General features: G+C 37.8%; 1 protein-coding gene across 1 annotated transcript; it reads left to right on the forward strand.

The window, feature by feature from the left end:
- Nucleotides 1–1,188: 1,188 nt before the first annotated feature.
- On the forward strand, nt 1,189–5,627 carry LOC101443184 (sentrin-specific protease 6-like). The gene is made up of 2 exons (XM_058291076.2): nt 1,189–3,556; nt 5,545–5,627. The coding sequence occupies exons 1-2, from the start codon at nt 1,234–1,236 to the stop codon at nt 5,562–5,564; spliced, it is 2,343 nt and encodes a 780-aa protein (XP_058147059.2). The 5' UTR covers nt 1,189–1,233; the 3' UTR covers nt 5,565–5,627.
- The last annotated feature ends 10,924 nt before the right edge of the window (nt 5,628–16,551 follow it).

The following is a 16,551-nucleotide window of genomic DNA, read 5'->3' on the forward strand; positions in this document are numbered from 1 at the left end:
TGGGGAAATGGGCAGGGCACTGCCTTGAGTCTACTTGTGACTCCAAAATAGGTTTGAACAAAGTTGTACCTTTCACTTATGAGCTTAGAATTTCATTCATGATTAATTTTTGCCTTTGAGTTGCCTCTCTCCCACTTTCAGATACATCTCATTCTAAAGGATATCTCTCAGAGACGTTACACATTTCTCTTTCCAAGAATGTAAGATTTCACTTAAAATTTGAAATATTTTTTTAAATATTCACAACATGAAATAATTAATAGCATGTCTCCCAGTGGTTCATCTCCACTCCCCACTCTGACTGAGAAAAGTTAAATCCAAATGCACTCCATTCTGGGCACTTTAATTTAAATTATTAGAGTGTTTCAGATAGGAGAGTGATCATGGTTCTCAGCAGGCTCAATATCAGGAAGTTCAAGATTATTTAAATATTATAGGTGGGGGTTTCTTAATGTTGGAGTTTGATGCTGAAGCTGGAGACCCAGGGAGAGAGACAGAGCCATTCATCTGATAGTCTACAGCTGGCCTTGTGGAGAGAGGCAAAGCCTAGAGAGCACTATAGTCTACAGCTGACCTTGTGGAGAAAACAGAGGAGCTGAGCCCAGAGGAACCCACGAAGCCTGAACCCTCGCAGACATCAGCAGCCGTCTTGCTCCAACACGTGAAAATAGACTTTGGAAAGAATACCCATCTCATGTCCGAAAAATTGAAATTAACTCTGTAAGGTTAAATCAGCCCCAAGGTGTTGAACATAGAATGAAGAAAACAGAAGAATCAGAATCACAAATGGAGCCTGAAATTAAGAGGAAAGTGCAACAAAAACATCACTATAGTTCCTATCAGTCTCCTGCCTCTCTGTCACCTGTTTCAAAGAAGTGTTTAACAAATTTAGAGGTTTCTGAACAACGTGAATGTTGTCCAAAATGTGGAAAAGAAAAAGAAAATCAGACCAAATGCCAAAGTTATGGTATTAATTTTACAAAGGATTTGAAAAGAAACTGTAGACATGCTCTAACTTTGAGTGAACCTACTGGACCATTACTAAGAATGTCAATTCATCAGAATTCCAGAGGGCAGGAATCACAAAGCACAGGATGAGCAATCAAGAATTTCTATAGCAACCATGTGGAAAACGTTCCAATTGGTATTACTGTGACTTATGATGGCAGTAGACAGAATTATTTACAGACTAACAGGAAAGTCATTTTACCTGGGGCAAAAATAGCCAAAATTATGAACCTGAAAGAAAGGAAAACAAGGCTGTCAGCCTTAAATGATCCAACCATTTTGTCCAGTGCTGAAGATGAAGATAGTGACAGCACTAACGGAAGAGAGAGTATATCTCTCCAACCTGCTGATTCAGCATGTTCCTCTCCAGCACCATCCACTGGAAAAGTAGAAACAGCACTAAAGGAAAATACCTGCAGAGAGGGGCATGAACTAAGAAGCATTTCAACAGATTCAGAGTTAAACAGAGTTACATTACCAAGAAAAGCAAGAATGAAAGACCGGTTTGGTAATTCTATTATCAACACACCTCTAAAACGTCGTAAAGTAATTTCTCAAGAAACTTTAGCTGATTCTATATCTTTAAGCTGCCAGAGTTCCTTTGACAGTGTCATTCTAAACTGTCGAAGTATACGAGTAGGACCACTCTGCCAGCTGTTAATAGAGCCTGTAATATTTTGTTTAGATTTTATCAAGATACGGCTAGAAGAATCTAAAAGTTATCCTGTGGAGATTACTTTAAATACCTCTGTTTTAACTAAATGTGAGTGGTGTAATGTCCAAAAATTACCAGTAGTGTTTCTACAGACGATACCAGCTGTTTATCAACAGCTGAGCATGCATCTTCAAATGAATAAAGAGGATAAAGCTTGGAATGATTGTAAAGGAATAAATAACTTGACAAATCTGGAAGAACAATATATTATCTTAATATTTCAAACTGGCCTTGATCATCAGGCAAATAAGGTATTTGAAAGTATCATTACTGACATTGGTATAAAAAATAAAGTTTCCAATTTTTTGGCGAAAATTCCCTTTGAAGAAGCTGTTAGCAGACTTGCAGCCTGTACAAGAACCTATGAAGAGAGCATCAAAGGAAGCTGTGTGCAGAAAGAAAACAAAATTAAAAATGTGTCTTTTGAATCTAAAATACAACTTCGAAAGAAACAAGAATTTCAGTTTTTTGATGAAGAGAAAGAAATTGGAGAGAGCCACATCGTCTTCATTGGTCCTGTAGAAAAATTAATAGTGTACCCACCACCTCCAGCTAAGGGAGGCATCTCTGTTACTAATGAGGATCTGCACCGTCTCAATGAAGGACAATTTTTAAATGACATTATTATAGACTTTTATTTGAAATACTTGGTGCTTGAAAAATTGAAGAAAGAAGAAGCTGACCGAATTCATATATTCAGTTCTTTTTTCTATAAATGCCTTAATGAGAGAGAGAGTAGAAATCTTCATGAGACAACTAATCTGTCAATACAGCAAAAACGACATGGGAGAGTAAAAACATGGACCCGGCATGTAGATATTTTTGAGAAGGATTTTATTTTTGTACCCCTTAACGAAGCTGCACACTGGTTTTTAGCAGTTATTTGTTTTCCTGGTTTGGAAAAACCAAAGTATGAGCCTAATCCTCATTACCATGATAATACAGTCATACAAAAATGTTCAACTGTAGAGGACAGTTGTAGTTCTACACTTTCAGCAAATGAAATGGACAGTTGTTCACAAAACTCTTCTGCCACGTCTGTAATTAAGAAGATGCTAAACAGAAAACCTGGCAGAGCTGTAATTGATTCAACTACTGGGCAAGAAGAAAGTGACCCTTGTTATCGGAGAAAGATATGCAATGTGAAATGTAGTCTGAAAGAAATAAATCATACTGCAAGTGGAAATGAAGAATCAAATACAGGAGAATCTGCTTACCAGAAAGTTGTTGATGTGACTAAAGGTGAAAATGGCCTACAGAATGAATATTTAAGTTCTATATACCACACAGATGGCTTAAGCAAAATCAGAATAAACTATAGTGAGGAATCAACTGAAGGCAGTAAAGTGCTTGAAGATGAAGTCATCGGCTTCTCCAAAGATCAAGACAACCAGGTTGATAGCAGTGATAACGGATTCCTTGCCAATGATAACTGCAATTCAGAAATAGGACAGTGGCATTTAAAGCCTACTATCTATAAACAACCTTGTATCCTACTTATGGACTCACTCAGAGACCCTTCTCAGTCAAACGTTGTAAAAATTTTAAGAGAGTATCTAGAGGTGGAGTGGGAAGTTAAAAAAGGAAGTAAAAGGAGTTTTTCCAAAGATGTTATGAAAGACTCTAATCCAAAAGTACCACAGCAAAACAACTTCAGTGATTGTGGTGTTTACATATTGCAGTATGTAGAGAGCTTTTTTGAGAATCCAATTCTCAATTTTGAACTACCTATGAATTTGACAAACTGGTTTCCCCCTCCAAGAATGAGAACAAAAAGAGAGGAAATTCGAAATGTAATTTTGAAGCTGCAGGAAGATCAGAGCAAAGACAAAAGTAAGCATAAGTACACTTATTCAATAGAAACATTTTTAGGTGAAGGAACATAACAATATGTCGACAATATCACAGATTGACCATTTATGTTGTCAATTCCACCTTCAGAAATTGAATGGCTCACCTTTGACTATAGACAGTTAAGAACTGAAGTGCTCACTGCTCAGAGTGATTTGGAAATGTTAATGCTTGTATAAATGTCATATAATTAATTCCCAATGGAGTATGTATTAAGTAAAAGTGTAAATATGTTAATGAGGCCAATTTTTCCAGCATTTGTAATTATTTTTCTCACTTGTTAGGAAGCTTTTGTTGTGTATTTTCTGTTAATAGTACTTAAAAGTACAACTTCTAAACACAAAATAAATTTTAAAAAATATTTACAGGAGAAAAAAATAAATATTATGCATTACCATAAACATTATATAAAAGCAATTATATCTCTAAGTAAGTTCATGACAAAGGCAATTTTACTTTCCTAAGGAATTTGAGAGGCTTTATGAAGGATTTGTAAGAAATATGCTTAGAGATTGACCACCACTCCCCAACCTGCAGGATTGTAAAGGAAAGAAGAGACAAACGATGTTATGACTGTACTCAACGAAATATCTTTAGAGAGCCCAAGAAAGAGAAAGATTTATAGAGACTCGCAGAATTTTAGCTCATGTCCAATCTAGGGATGGCAAACACAAGGCATGTGTGCCTCCACTCCTTTCTACCTTAATCACAGCTGACATGACTAATCAATCCTGGACATGTGTTCCAGAACTCTCCTTAACACCTGTGAAGAAGTTATGATTGATGGATTCATGGTGGTTCCTAAAGGTTATTCTTAGTCCAGTGTGGGGATTACCAAAATTTTTCTGCAAAGAGTTAGAGAGAAAAGATTTTAAGCTTTGGGTGTATATAGTCCTGTCACAACTACTTAACTTTATTGTTGTTTGAAAACAGTTACAGACAACACATAAACAAATAACTGTTGTATTCCAAGAAAACTTTTTTCATGGGCACAGAAATTTGAATTTTATGTATTTTTCATGTGGCACAATATTATTCTTCTTTTAATTCTCTTCAACCATTTGAAAATGTAAAAAGTCAATCTTAGCTATTGAGCTGTTCAAAAATGTAGGTGGGAGGCTACCTTTATCACATGGCCCATAGTTTGTCAGCCCATCTCATTATATTTCCTTTGCTTTGCACATGAGGAAACAAGACTCACTTGTTAGGTGACTTGCTCAAGATCACACAAATGATTTGTGACAGAGCCAGTTGTTATGGGTCAAAAATATTTTAAACCTGGTTAGATTTGACTGCTTGTTATTATTATTTTCCTTTCAGTGATAGGTTCCAAGAACATATACTGATCTTTACTTTGATTAGACTCACTGTCAACTATCAGATAAATGTCAAAATAAACTATTTTACTTGAGACTGCAATATAGTATCATATGAGCCACATACATATGGACATTGTTTTTTTTAGGTGAATTATTAAATTGCTCATAATATTCCAAATAATATATGTAATGATAATTTGTTCATTTTTATATGCTAATTTTATCACTGATGCTTTAAAAACTCATAAGCAACATCAACATGAGAAATTGCATTTTAATAGAAACACTGCTATTTGAAAGAGTATTATTATTGAAACCATTTTTCAGTTTTATTTCAAATGCACTGCACTTAAAAAGAGAACCACTCCTGATAGTTAGTTGCAAACAATGTCCATTTAAAAACACAGATAATTTAGAAATTAAGCATGGCACATACAGAGAATAGATTCTCTTATAGTCAACATTTTTTAAGACAAGAAAATATCGAAGGTGTATTGTATTTAAACCATTATTGATCAGAAATATTCCAAAATCATGAATAAAATGAATAAAAATCATGAAAATATTTTTTGTTTTATTTAAGACCTAGTCAAAATTTGAAAACAGTATTGTTTATTTATTCTTTGTCTTTTATTTATTTTTCTTTTTCAGTGCCAAAGGAGCAACCTTGAAGGTAGAGGACACTTCTGCTTTTATGAATATATCATTTTCATGAATAAAATTGCATTAATGAACTGGCTTGCAGTCAAACGGCTTTTTGGTAGCATCGATTTTGGCTTTTAAATTCTGCAGAGGCATGGTAAACTGAGGTAACCCATTGATATCATATAACCAGTACATATCCTCCTTCAGGAAACAAAGGGAGAAATTAAGTATGAAATATCCAGGGACTGAAAGAAAGGAAGGAAAAAGTTAACTATAACTAACACATCTCTTCTCTGTGTAGGGTACAGGAATGTTACAAAACTGAAACTACACTTACAGTGACAATTAATGTGCAGAAGAAATTAAGGAAAACATTTGACTCCATGAATTAAGATCCATTCACTAAAAAATGTCTCACACTTAGATCATCCCTGTAGGTAAGCTAAGCATCTATTTGATATGAGGAGAAGCAATCTATTTGGTTTACATGAAGCTATTGCACAGCATGAGCTATAACTAATGGAAACAATAACTTGCAAGATGAATTTGTACATTAAATTAAGTGTGCCCATAGAATTGACGGGTGTGATATGTTGAGCTTCTGCTTCTTAGATTAAGAAACTCCATAATTAATGTAGCCATTTGAATACACCAAGAGTGTGTGAAATCATGATGACATTCATAATATGAATCCATCAATACAATTTTTACAGGGATTGATTTTAAAAGCCTTCATTTCTTCTGCATATATATGCACAGGAAGGTGAAACTGAATTAGACAATCTAGTATTTTCAGCATGTTTATGTTCATACTTAAGTGTCATTGCTCTTGCAGAATTTCTAAAGCCACCTGTGTTTATCTAGGCCTTCCTTCCCCTACTAAGATTTATACCATGTGTAGCAGTTTGATATAGTTATGAATTCCAAAAATAGATACTGGATTATGTTTATAAGCTGGCTTGTACCCGGGCATGATTAGGGCTTTGATTGGGCCACATCAGTAGTGTGTTGAGTCCCCACACCCTGGTGGGTGGGGAATCACAGATAAAAGAAAAGGCAAAGGACAAAGTTGGAGACTTTTTGATGCTGGAGTTTTGATGTTGGAGTTTGATGCTGAAGTCTTAAGTTGGAGCCCCGGGAAGCCAGCACACAGAGAAAAGAGAAACAAGCCCTGGGAAGAGAGGAACCCTGAGCCTGGAGAGAAGTAGCACATGGGGAGAGAAGCACCCAGGAAGCCTGAACCCTGGCAGAAGTCAGCAGCCATCTTGCTCCAAACCATGGAAATAGACTTTGGTGAGTGAAGTAAGCTATGCTTTATGGCCTGGTATCTGTAAGACCCTACCCCAAATAAATATACTTAAAAAAAGCCAACAGCCTTCTGGTATTTTGCATCAGCACCCTTTTGACTGACTAATAAAGAATTTAGTACTGAGAGTGGGGAAGTGCTTTTCCAATTACCAAAATTCTGAAACTGTTTTATAAATGGGTAAGGGGTATTTTTTTGGAGCAATTGTGAAATGTTTGATGGAAAAAGCCTAGATCGCTTTGAAGATACTGTTGATAACAATATGGATGCTAAGGAGACTTTTTATGATGCCTTAGAAGTAAATAATGAAACTATTATTGGAAACTGGAGGAAAAGTGATCTGTGTTTTGAAGTCTCAGAGAACTTAGCAAGATTAACTCCTGGTGTTGTACGGAAGGCAGAATTTGCAAATGGCAAGCTTGGGCTTTTAGATGAAATTTCCAAAGTAAATCCAGAGAAAGTGGCTTGGTTTCTGCTTACAGCTTACAGCAAATGCTAGATGAGAGCGATATACTGATGACTGAACGGTCAGGAACAAAGAAAACACAAACTAATTCTGGAAATTTCAAGCCTCTGGAAATCAAGTTCCCAGAAGAAAGTGCCCCCATTTGAAGACTTAACTAAACTTGGAAATTGTAAATCAAGATTGAAGAGACAGTTATGTCGGAAAGACTTGTGGAATGTCTTACTGTCTGATCGCTTGGACCCCTGCTTCCTGAATGCCAAACCAACAAGGTTATTGAGAGAGCTGTATGAACAAAACCACTGTCAGCTTGGACTAAAAGGGACATGGAAAGGAGAGATTGAAGGAGAAACAGCTTTAAGAAGAAAACCATAGAGGCTGAGATCTGAAATTAAGAGATTGCTTTGGGCCAAGAGAGAAAATCCATCCATGTGTACAGAAAGGATGAGTTTGCACCAGCAGTTGAAGAGGGTGGATGCTCCCACCTGATGTTCAGGGAGAGTTTTGCTGCCCTAGAGTACAGGGAAGGTGGAGCACATTCCTCAAGGACTTGGGCAGTTAAGGCCAGCACTCCATCGCTCCGAGAGGGGTGCACCTGTCCCCCATGGATTAGGAAAGGCCAGGTGGTCAACTCCTTGCTCTGAGAGGGTTGAGCCAAAGGTTAGGGGGAAAGTTATCTTCACTTTACTCTACTAGGGGGGTTAAGACTCTAACCCAAAGTTTGGATAAGATACAGCAGTCACCCCGACACTCTTGGAGGGAGAGGTTTGGATCTTGGTCGACACCCAGATGCTTGATGAGGATGGAATCAAGAAAATGGTCATTGAGCAACCTGTGGAAAGGGTGGGTTCCCATCAGGCCCCAAGGAAAAGAAACCATCATCTTAAGAATGACTCTCAGAGTTTGACATCTAATGAAGCATGTCCTGCAGATATACTGAAATGCAGAGGACCCATGACTCATATTTCCCTCCCAATTTCTCCTTATTGTTATGAAAATGTTTATCTTTTGTCTGTCCATTTGTGTAGTGGAAGCAGATAAATGGTTTTGTAAGTTTCAGAGATCTACAGCAGATGGGATTTTGCCACAAGACAAATGGTATTTCTTTAAATTTATTGTGATATGATTTAGTACTTGCATTGTTACTGATTTAAAGTTTTTTTGAGTATTGTAATATCTTTTTGGAATTCAGAGGGTGGAGTATAGCAGTTTGATATAGTTATGAATTCCAAAAATAGATATTGGATTATGTTTGTAAACTGGCTTGTACCTGGGCATGATTAAATTATTATTAGGGCCTTGATTGGGCCACATCAGTAGTGTGTTGAGTAGTTGCCTCTTGGTAGGTGGGGACTCACAGATAAAAGACAAAGAAAAGGACAAATTTAAAGGCTTTTTGATGCTGGAGTTTTGATGTTGGTGTTTGATGCCGAAGTCTTAAGCTGGAGCCCCAGAGAGTAAGCACACAGAGGAAAGAGAAGCAAGCCCCGGGAAGAGAGGAAGCCAGAGCCTGGAGAGAGGCAAGACCTGAGAAGAGAGGAACCCAGGAAGCCTGAACCTTGATAGATGTTGGCAGCCATCTTGCTCCAACACATGGAAATAGAGTTTGGTGAGGGAAGTTACCTATGTTTTATTGCCTGGTATCTATAATCTTCTACCCCAAATAAATACTCTTTATAAAAACCAACCAATTTCTGGTATTTTTGCATCAGCACCCCTTTGGCTGAATAATACACCATGTATGCTCAGAAAACTCATTCAGGGTAAGTTCAAGCTAAGTGAATATTGCAGTGAACCCAGATTTCATGTGGAATGTGATGTCTTTGAATGAATGTTGATTAAGTATAATATCTTGCACATCTGGTCTGGCACTGTTTTAATCACATCTGATCCTCCTATCCAGGGTTAATAGTAATTCTGATTGAAAAAGGGCAGCAATTACCCAGATGAGGATAGAGTAAACAATTTATGAAAGCTTTATTGGTATAGGAGGCTTATTTTTTTTTCCACCTACATCCTCAGGTAATTTTCAATCAGGTAGCTTTGAAACACTTTGAAGCTTAATGAAAAATTGTCTAATGAATCTTTTTACAGAGAATTGTTGTAAGGTCTAATTGAGATAATATGTATTAATATTAGATGCTTACCAGTTTGCCTGATACATAATAGATAATTAATAACCACAGTCTATTTTTCTGATATATAAATTAGCAAGAATGTTAACCTGTTTACTTTTTACCTGTGTGAATTTCTGATAATCAGCTAGGAATTCAAGTAACATTTTTTAAATGATTGAAGTACGGAAAATTGAAAAATAGTTTTGAGACTGGTCTTGATCTAAAAAATCGAAGCTGTTGAAATAAAATATGCTTATATAATGCAAATATTTTCATTTGTAATCCTATAGCCACAAATGGAACTTTACTCATATGCATCTTAGTAAATATTAATGGTTTGCCTTCAGAGCATCATTCCTTCTTCTCCAGCAACAACCCTAGTTTTTGTTTGGAGATCCAGCTCTCCACAGTTCTCATTTAAAATTGTGATTGGGAATCGGCATTTGTTTCAGGAATCCAATACATAACTTTCATTCCCTTGGCCAGTTATTGTTTAAGTACTAAAAACAAAACAAAACTCAAAACTATAGTAAATCAGAATTTTTCTCAGAAATACTAGAAAAAAAGGAGTGTCTTGTTTATCTGCCTACTCAAATCTAAGAGAATAGAAGTGGTGTAATCAATGCACTATGAAGGAAGAACATGAAACTGTGGGGCAAGAAGATGCGATCTTGATATGAAGCCTATACACAGCAAGAGGTAGAGCAAAACTCAGTCCTGATGATTTGTTTGACTTTTGATTCCAACCATGGCTGAAGTTGCTTCTTGAATTTGCAGTCATGTGAACTAAATACTCACTTTCTTTGCTTAATTCAATCTGAATTGCTTCTGTTGTCAGTTGCAATAGAAACAACCTTACCTTATTCCAAAATCGGTACCAAAATATAGAGTCTGTATGATAAATCCTAAATTACGGAATTAGGCAAATAGAAGTTGGGTGGAGGCCATGAGGAACCCATATTTTGACCTTTGAACTTGTTATTTTTTTAAAATAGTAGCCAGATAGTAAGTTATATTGTTACTTGTTTTATTTGGACTAAAACCGTGCCAATGAGGCTGCAGCCTCAGGACTCTAAAACATGTTGCCTAGGTTTTAAACAGTTTCATCTGAAATAGGCAATATAGTTTGAAGCTAAGACATGTTGCCATATATATATCAAAATAAACCTTTTGTCTTCACTGGTTTGAGCCCAAGCTTGCCAGATGTATTCTTCTAGATGTCTCAACAGAATTTACATGACAAAACTCTAGATGACCAAAACTAAAATCTTTACAGTTTCTTTATTCCTATTTTATCAATGGCACCAGTGCATATCAGCTCATCTGACTCAAAACCATAGCAACAGATTTGACAGCGCTCCTTCCATCAGTCTGCATACCCACTTGGTGTCTCTTTTATCTTATTCACTGCAAGGTTCCCATCTGGTTCATACCTCATTACCTACTGCCTCTAATGATGTCTAAATCACTTCTTTAACTTTATTTGGTGTTTCTTCTTTGCATTCATAATATCTTTTTGTCAGCATTGTATTCAGTCTTCCTAAGGTGCAGGTATTATCAGTTACTCCCCCATTCAAACATTTTTATGTCTCCCCACAGCCAACAACAAAGCTGAGTACATAGATTGGAGTCTGTTAGTTGAGCTTTTGCTTAATATGACTACAATAGAACCAAAGACATTGTTTCCTGCTACTCTCCTGTGTATTTATTGAAGAAGACATACTCAGTTACCCAGATTCACCCCCATACTATATCCTGCTTCTCTGTATACTGTTCCTTCAGCCTCAAATGCTTCCCCTTCCATCAAGGTGTATCATTCAATGTCTAATACATGCTTTATCTCCCCTAGGAAACGTATTCTATTTCCATCCCATTCTCAATGGCAATTTGTACTTTTCATTATCATATTCTGCTTTGTACTTCATGCTATTTTTAATTTTACCCCAAAACTCTACATTCATAGAGGTAAGGACCTATTGCAATGGTGCCTTTGTATCTGCTGTCTAATACTAATCTTTAGGATTTTAACAATTTTTTTCACAATATTTTATGGGCATATTTAAATAAAGTAGCCCATTGGCAACTTCAGAAATTAGTTAGCATTATAACTAACATCTAACATACTCAGTTTAATTTGTGTGTGTATGATAAACTGATTCTGAACCTCAAAAGTGAAGAAGTGTTTTTGAATAACAGAAGTATTATCTGCTATATGATTACTGAGTGTATAGCAAATGAAATGTCAAAGAAGACTTTTTAAAAAGATAAAAGAACCATTATAAGAAAACCATAAGGGAAACGGACTTGGCCCAGTGGTTAGGGTGTCCGTCTACCACATGGTAGGTCCGCGGTTCAAACCCCGGGCCTCCTTGACCCTTGTGGAGCTGGCCCATGCGCAGTGCTGATGCGCGCAAGGAGTGCCGTGCCACGCAGGGGTGTCCCCCGCGTAAGGGAGCCCCACGCGCAAGGAGTGCACCCCGTAAGGAGAGCCACCCAGCGCGAAAGAAAGTGCAGCCTGCCCAGGAATGGCGCCGCCCACACTTCCCAGGCCGCTGACGACAACAGAAGCAGACAGAGAAACAAGATGCAGCAAATAGACACAGAGAACAGACAACCGGGGGAGGGGGGAAATTAAATAAAATAAATCTTTTTAAAAAAAACAACATAAAACCAAGAATACAGTGTTAGACTTTGACTCATAGGGTCATGACTGAATACTTGCTCTAAAACTGCAAAATTAGGGTAATCAAAGGAGGCATCATGGCTAAAGTAAGCCTTAAGAGACAAAAAGTAAGCCTTCAGATTTTGAACAGGCAGGGGTGAAATTGGAGAAAAAATCAGGTGAGAGGGAAGCCTGATTTTTGGCTCAATCAGTTGGGTTCCCATCTACCATATGGGAGGCCCTGGGTTCACATCTCAGGTCCTCCTTGTAAAGGCAGGCTCGCCAGCACGCTGCAGAGAACCACCAGCCCACAAGTGTCACGGAGTGCCGCCTGGGCCCACAAGTACCATGGAGAGCCAACGCAGCAAGGTGATGCAACGTAAAGGGAGACAAGCAAAAAAAAAGTGCTGAAGAGCGTGCAGTGAATGGACAGAGAGAGCAAACAGCAAGCAAGCCACAAGGAGGGGGGTAAATAAAAATAAATACAGACACAGAAGAATGCACAGCAAATGGACACAGAGAGCAGAGAGCACACAAAAAGCCACAAGCGGGGGTTAAAAAAATCAGGTGAGAAAGGAGGGGCCTGAGAAAAAGTGCAGGTATGAAATCAAATGACTGTGGTGATTTTGTAAGGGAATGGGAGGAATCTTGCCTGGCAACAGCAAAGACTAAGTTTGAAGGAGAACAAATGGGATGCAATGCTGAATAAATGATGTGAGGTCAAATTTTAGAAGGCCCTTATAAATGGTAGGGTATTTTGATTTGATGTGATACTATATGGCTGTTCTTTTATTAAGTTATGAATGACTTATATTTACAAAGCATAATAAAGAGATTTTTTCATTTAAACTTCAGTTGGTGGCATAAATTCTGTTTTGAGGATGAGAAGTCTTCTTAAGATCACACAATTGATATAACACAGGACACATTTTCCTGGGTTCAGGGTTCTTTTTTCATCTACACCACATTACCATATGTATATTTAGGCAAGAGATCAAAGTGACTCATATTTTAGGAAGTGTGTTCGGCCTTCGTGGAAGACAACTGTTTTTGTTTCCCAGGCTTCACAAGCAAATACCATGAAATAGGTTGGGTTAAATAAGAGGAATTTATTAGCTTATGGTTTTCAGGTTAAAAGAATGTGAAAATCAAGGTTTCAACAAGGCAATACTTTCTTCCCAAAGACTGGCATGCTGGGGCTTGCTGCTGGTGACCCTTGGCTCCTCTGTCTCATGGCAATGCATATGGTAGTCTCTTCATGTTGCCTTGATTCCAGCTTCTTCCTTCCTTTGGCTTTCTCCTGGTCTGAATTTTACTCTGCTCATGTGATACTTTGAAGCTGGGTGGACTACAGAAGATCATATCTTTAGAGCTAATCCATTCCTGTGCATGTAAGCCTATTGTAGGTGGGACCTTTTGATTAAAGTACTTCAGTTAAGGGCCTTTTATTAGATTGTGTGATCCAGGGTGGGTCTTAGTCCTTTTACTGAAGTCCTTTATGAATAGGAGAAACATGCAGAGACACAAAAAGAAATCCCCAAAAGCTGAGAGAGAATACACCAGGCGGCAGAAACTGAAATCAACAGAACCCAGAAGCTGAGAGGAAGGCCCTGAAGCCAGTAGTGGAAATCATTGAGGACCAGAGAAGAAGGGAGAGACAAGCAGATGCTGCCATGTGCCTGATCACCCACAGCTACAGCTCAGGGAGGAAGGATCTCTTGATGAAGGTTTGATTTGGGCATTTTTATCCACCTTAAAATGGTTAAGATTTTAAATGAATAGATCCCCATTATAAAATCCTACCCATTTCTGGTATATTGTTTTGGCAGCTTTTAGCAAACTAAATCAGCTTATAAAGCACTCTAGTATTAGGATAAAGACCCATACAAATTGAGTTGGGCAAAACCTTCATCAAAAGGTCCTGCTTAAAATGGGACTACACCCACAGGAATGGATTAGATTTAAGAATATGTTAACAATATCTTCAAAACCACCAAAACTTCATAGGGAACACCTGTGATTCAAAATGCAGAGTCCAAAGCTGGTTTCTGTATCTGAAACAAAATCAGGGTTGATGGGATAGCGAAAGAAGCACAAGGATATTACAATTTGCAAAATAAGATTTTGGTGTGAATATCATTTAGAGACAACAAACAGTTTCTTATATTTACTTTAATGATGATACAGCAATATTGCTCTGCTTATCAAAGTGAAAATGTGTAACTACCCTCCATCTCTTGAATAGTGATAAGAATCAAATGGAGACACACTATGTGTGAAGAAAGTGAATGTAGAAGTTTGGTGTTGTTTATGGATTCCAAAAATAGATATTGGAGTCTGTTTATAAACTGGTCAGTTCCTCCGGGCATATTAGACTGTATTAAATTCAGAGGCTTTGGTTGGGCCACGTCAGTAGGGTGCAAGTCCCTTCCCCCTTAATGAGTGGGGACTCACAGAGAAAATGACACTGCAGAAGACAGAGGCAGAGTTTTTGATGCTGGACCCCTGGGTAGTAAACACAGAGAAGCAGATACATGAGGAAAGAAAGAAGGCTCCATTTGACACTGCAGAGGCCTTGGGAAGAGAGATGAGCTGTTCATCTGATAGTTTACAGCTGGCTTTTTGGAGAGAGCAGAGCAGCTGAGCCCAGAGAGAAGTGAGCCCCAAGGAGAGAGACAGCCCTTATGCTAATCTACAAGTGAGAAAGGAAGGAACTGGGCCAGCAGAACCCTAGGAGAAAGAGGAAGGCTGAACCCTGGCAGAGATGGCAGCCATCTTGCTCCAACAAGTGGCAACAGACTTTGGTGACAAAAGTAACTTACACTTTATGGCCTTGTGAATGTAACCTTCTATCCCAAATAAACACTCAATAAAATCCAACAGATTTCTGGTACTTTGCATCAGCATCTCTTTGGCTGACTAATATAATAGAAGTCAACACCTAAGAAAGGAAGGCATTGTAGAAAAACCATAAAGTCAAATTTCACTATGAACTTATCATTTATTTCAGGAGAAAAATAAATAAAAGGAAAATAATTAAAATATTCCTGAAAACAGTTATGAGACTTTTGCTCAGGCAAAATGTTTTTCTCTATTTGGGAAGAGAAAAATGAATTCTTCCCCCAAACACTGAATTAAATCTGGCTAATGAGTAGAAAGAATATGAAGAGAGAAGGCAAAAGGGGAATAGAGTTCTCTGGGAACATGACTGAGTAGTCTTCTGCACAAGTACAACATTAAAACCACAGCTGTATTAGTCAGGATTCTCTAGAAAAAAAGAATCAACAAGAGATATCTACCAATAGTATGTGATTCTATAAGACACTCTTATGCAGCCATGGGGATGCACAAGTCCAGGTTCCGCAGGCAGGCTGCAAACAGTGGCTGCAATAAAAGTCCAGTGAAGGTTCTTGATGAGTTCTGGGAGATGTTGGTTGTCCAAAAATTAGCTGGGAAATTCTCTCTCAATCTGGAATCACTTCCCCTTTTGAGGCATTCAACTGATTGGGATAAGCTTCACTCAGTGCTGATGGCAATCTCCCTGACTGATGTAATTATAACCAGCTATCTATGATTTTCCACTGCAGTAAAGTCAACGGTGACTAAAGTCCATTAATGCTCTTGCATTACAGTTAGCCCAGTCCTTCCTTGACCAAACTGGGCACAATTACCTGGCTGAGATGACACAATAGACTAACCATCACAGTCCACCCATTGTCAACTCAGCAATCATACACATTACCTTAAACCATACTTAGTCTCTAAGTAAAAACGATAACAAACATGTATATACATATATATTTCCACCTAACAATGTTCAACTTTCCTGTGTACAACCAGAAACCCATTAAGTCTATATAGAATAGGGTGCAAGTTCTTGGGTAATATTTACTCTCAAATTGGACATCATCAAATATTATGACATGAAATGGATACAACTTGTTATATGATAAGGGGAAAGTTTGGGGAAGAAGACAAAGAAATTCATTTTGTGCACATATACATACAGTCATCATCATAATGAAACAAGGAAGAAAGATTCATGACCATTATAGTCCTCATTTCTGTAACTGGTCACATAGTCGAAGTTCATATTTATCACTACCTACTTCCATTACCCATTCCATGTTTCCATTATGCTTAGCAAGCACTTCAGGTGGCCATGGTTCTTTGCTTGGTGGGGTGACCCAAATTTTCATTTCTGAAGATTCTGGGTCATTATTAGTCCTGTATGGACTGGGTTGTTGCAATTTCCCATTGACTTTAATCATAGGACATAGCAGTACTAGGAGATGCCCTAGAGGATCTCCTGTATTCCAGGCAAACTCTTCTTTACCCCCATTATTTAGATGCAGTCCTATTTCCCATTGATAGTCAGGATCAATCACCCTTGCCAGTACAGTAATTCCCTTCTTTGTTCATTCAGAGGTAAGAGGAGCCCAAACTGGCCAGGTGGCAGTTTTAC

This window comes from Dasypus novemcinctus, chromosome X, assembly GCF_030445035.2.
Source record: "Dasypus novemcinctus isolate mDasNov1 chromosome X, mDasNov1.1.hap2, whole genome shotgun sequence".
Classification (NCBI taxonomy): domain Eukaryota; kingdom Metazoa; phylum Chordata; class Mammalia; order Cingulata; family Dasypodidae; genus Dasypus; species Dasypus novemcinctus.

What these genes read in the sequence shown, in the direction of transcription:
- LOC101443184 (XM_058291076.2), top strand. Translation starts at nt 1,234, where the DNA reads ATGAACCTGAAAGAAAGGAAAACAAGGCTGTCAGCCTTAAATGATCCA. An exon ending in AGATCAGAGCAAAGACAAAA is followed by an intron (nt 3,557 to 5,544) that starts GTAAGCATAAGT and finishes TTTCTTTTTCAG; the next exon opens with TGCCAAAGGAGCAACCTTGA.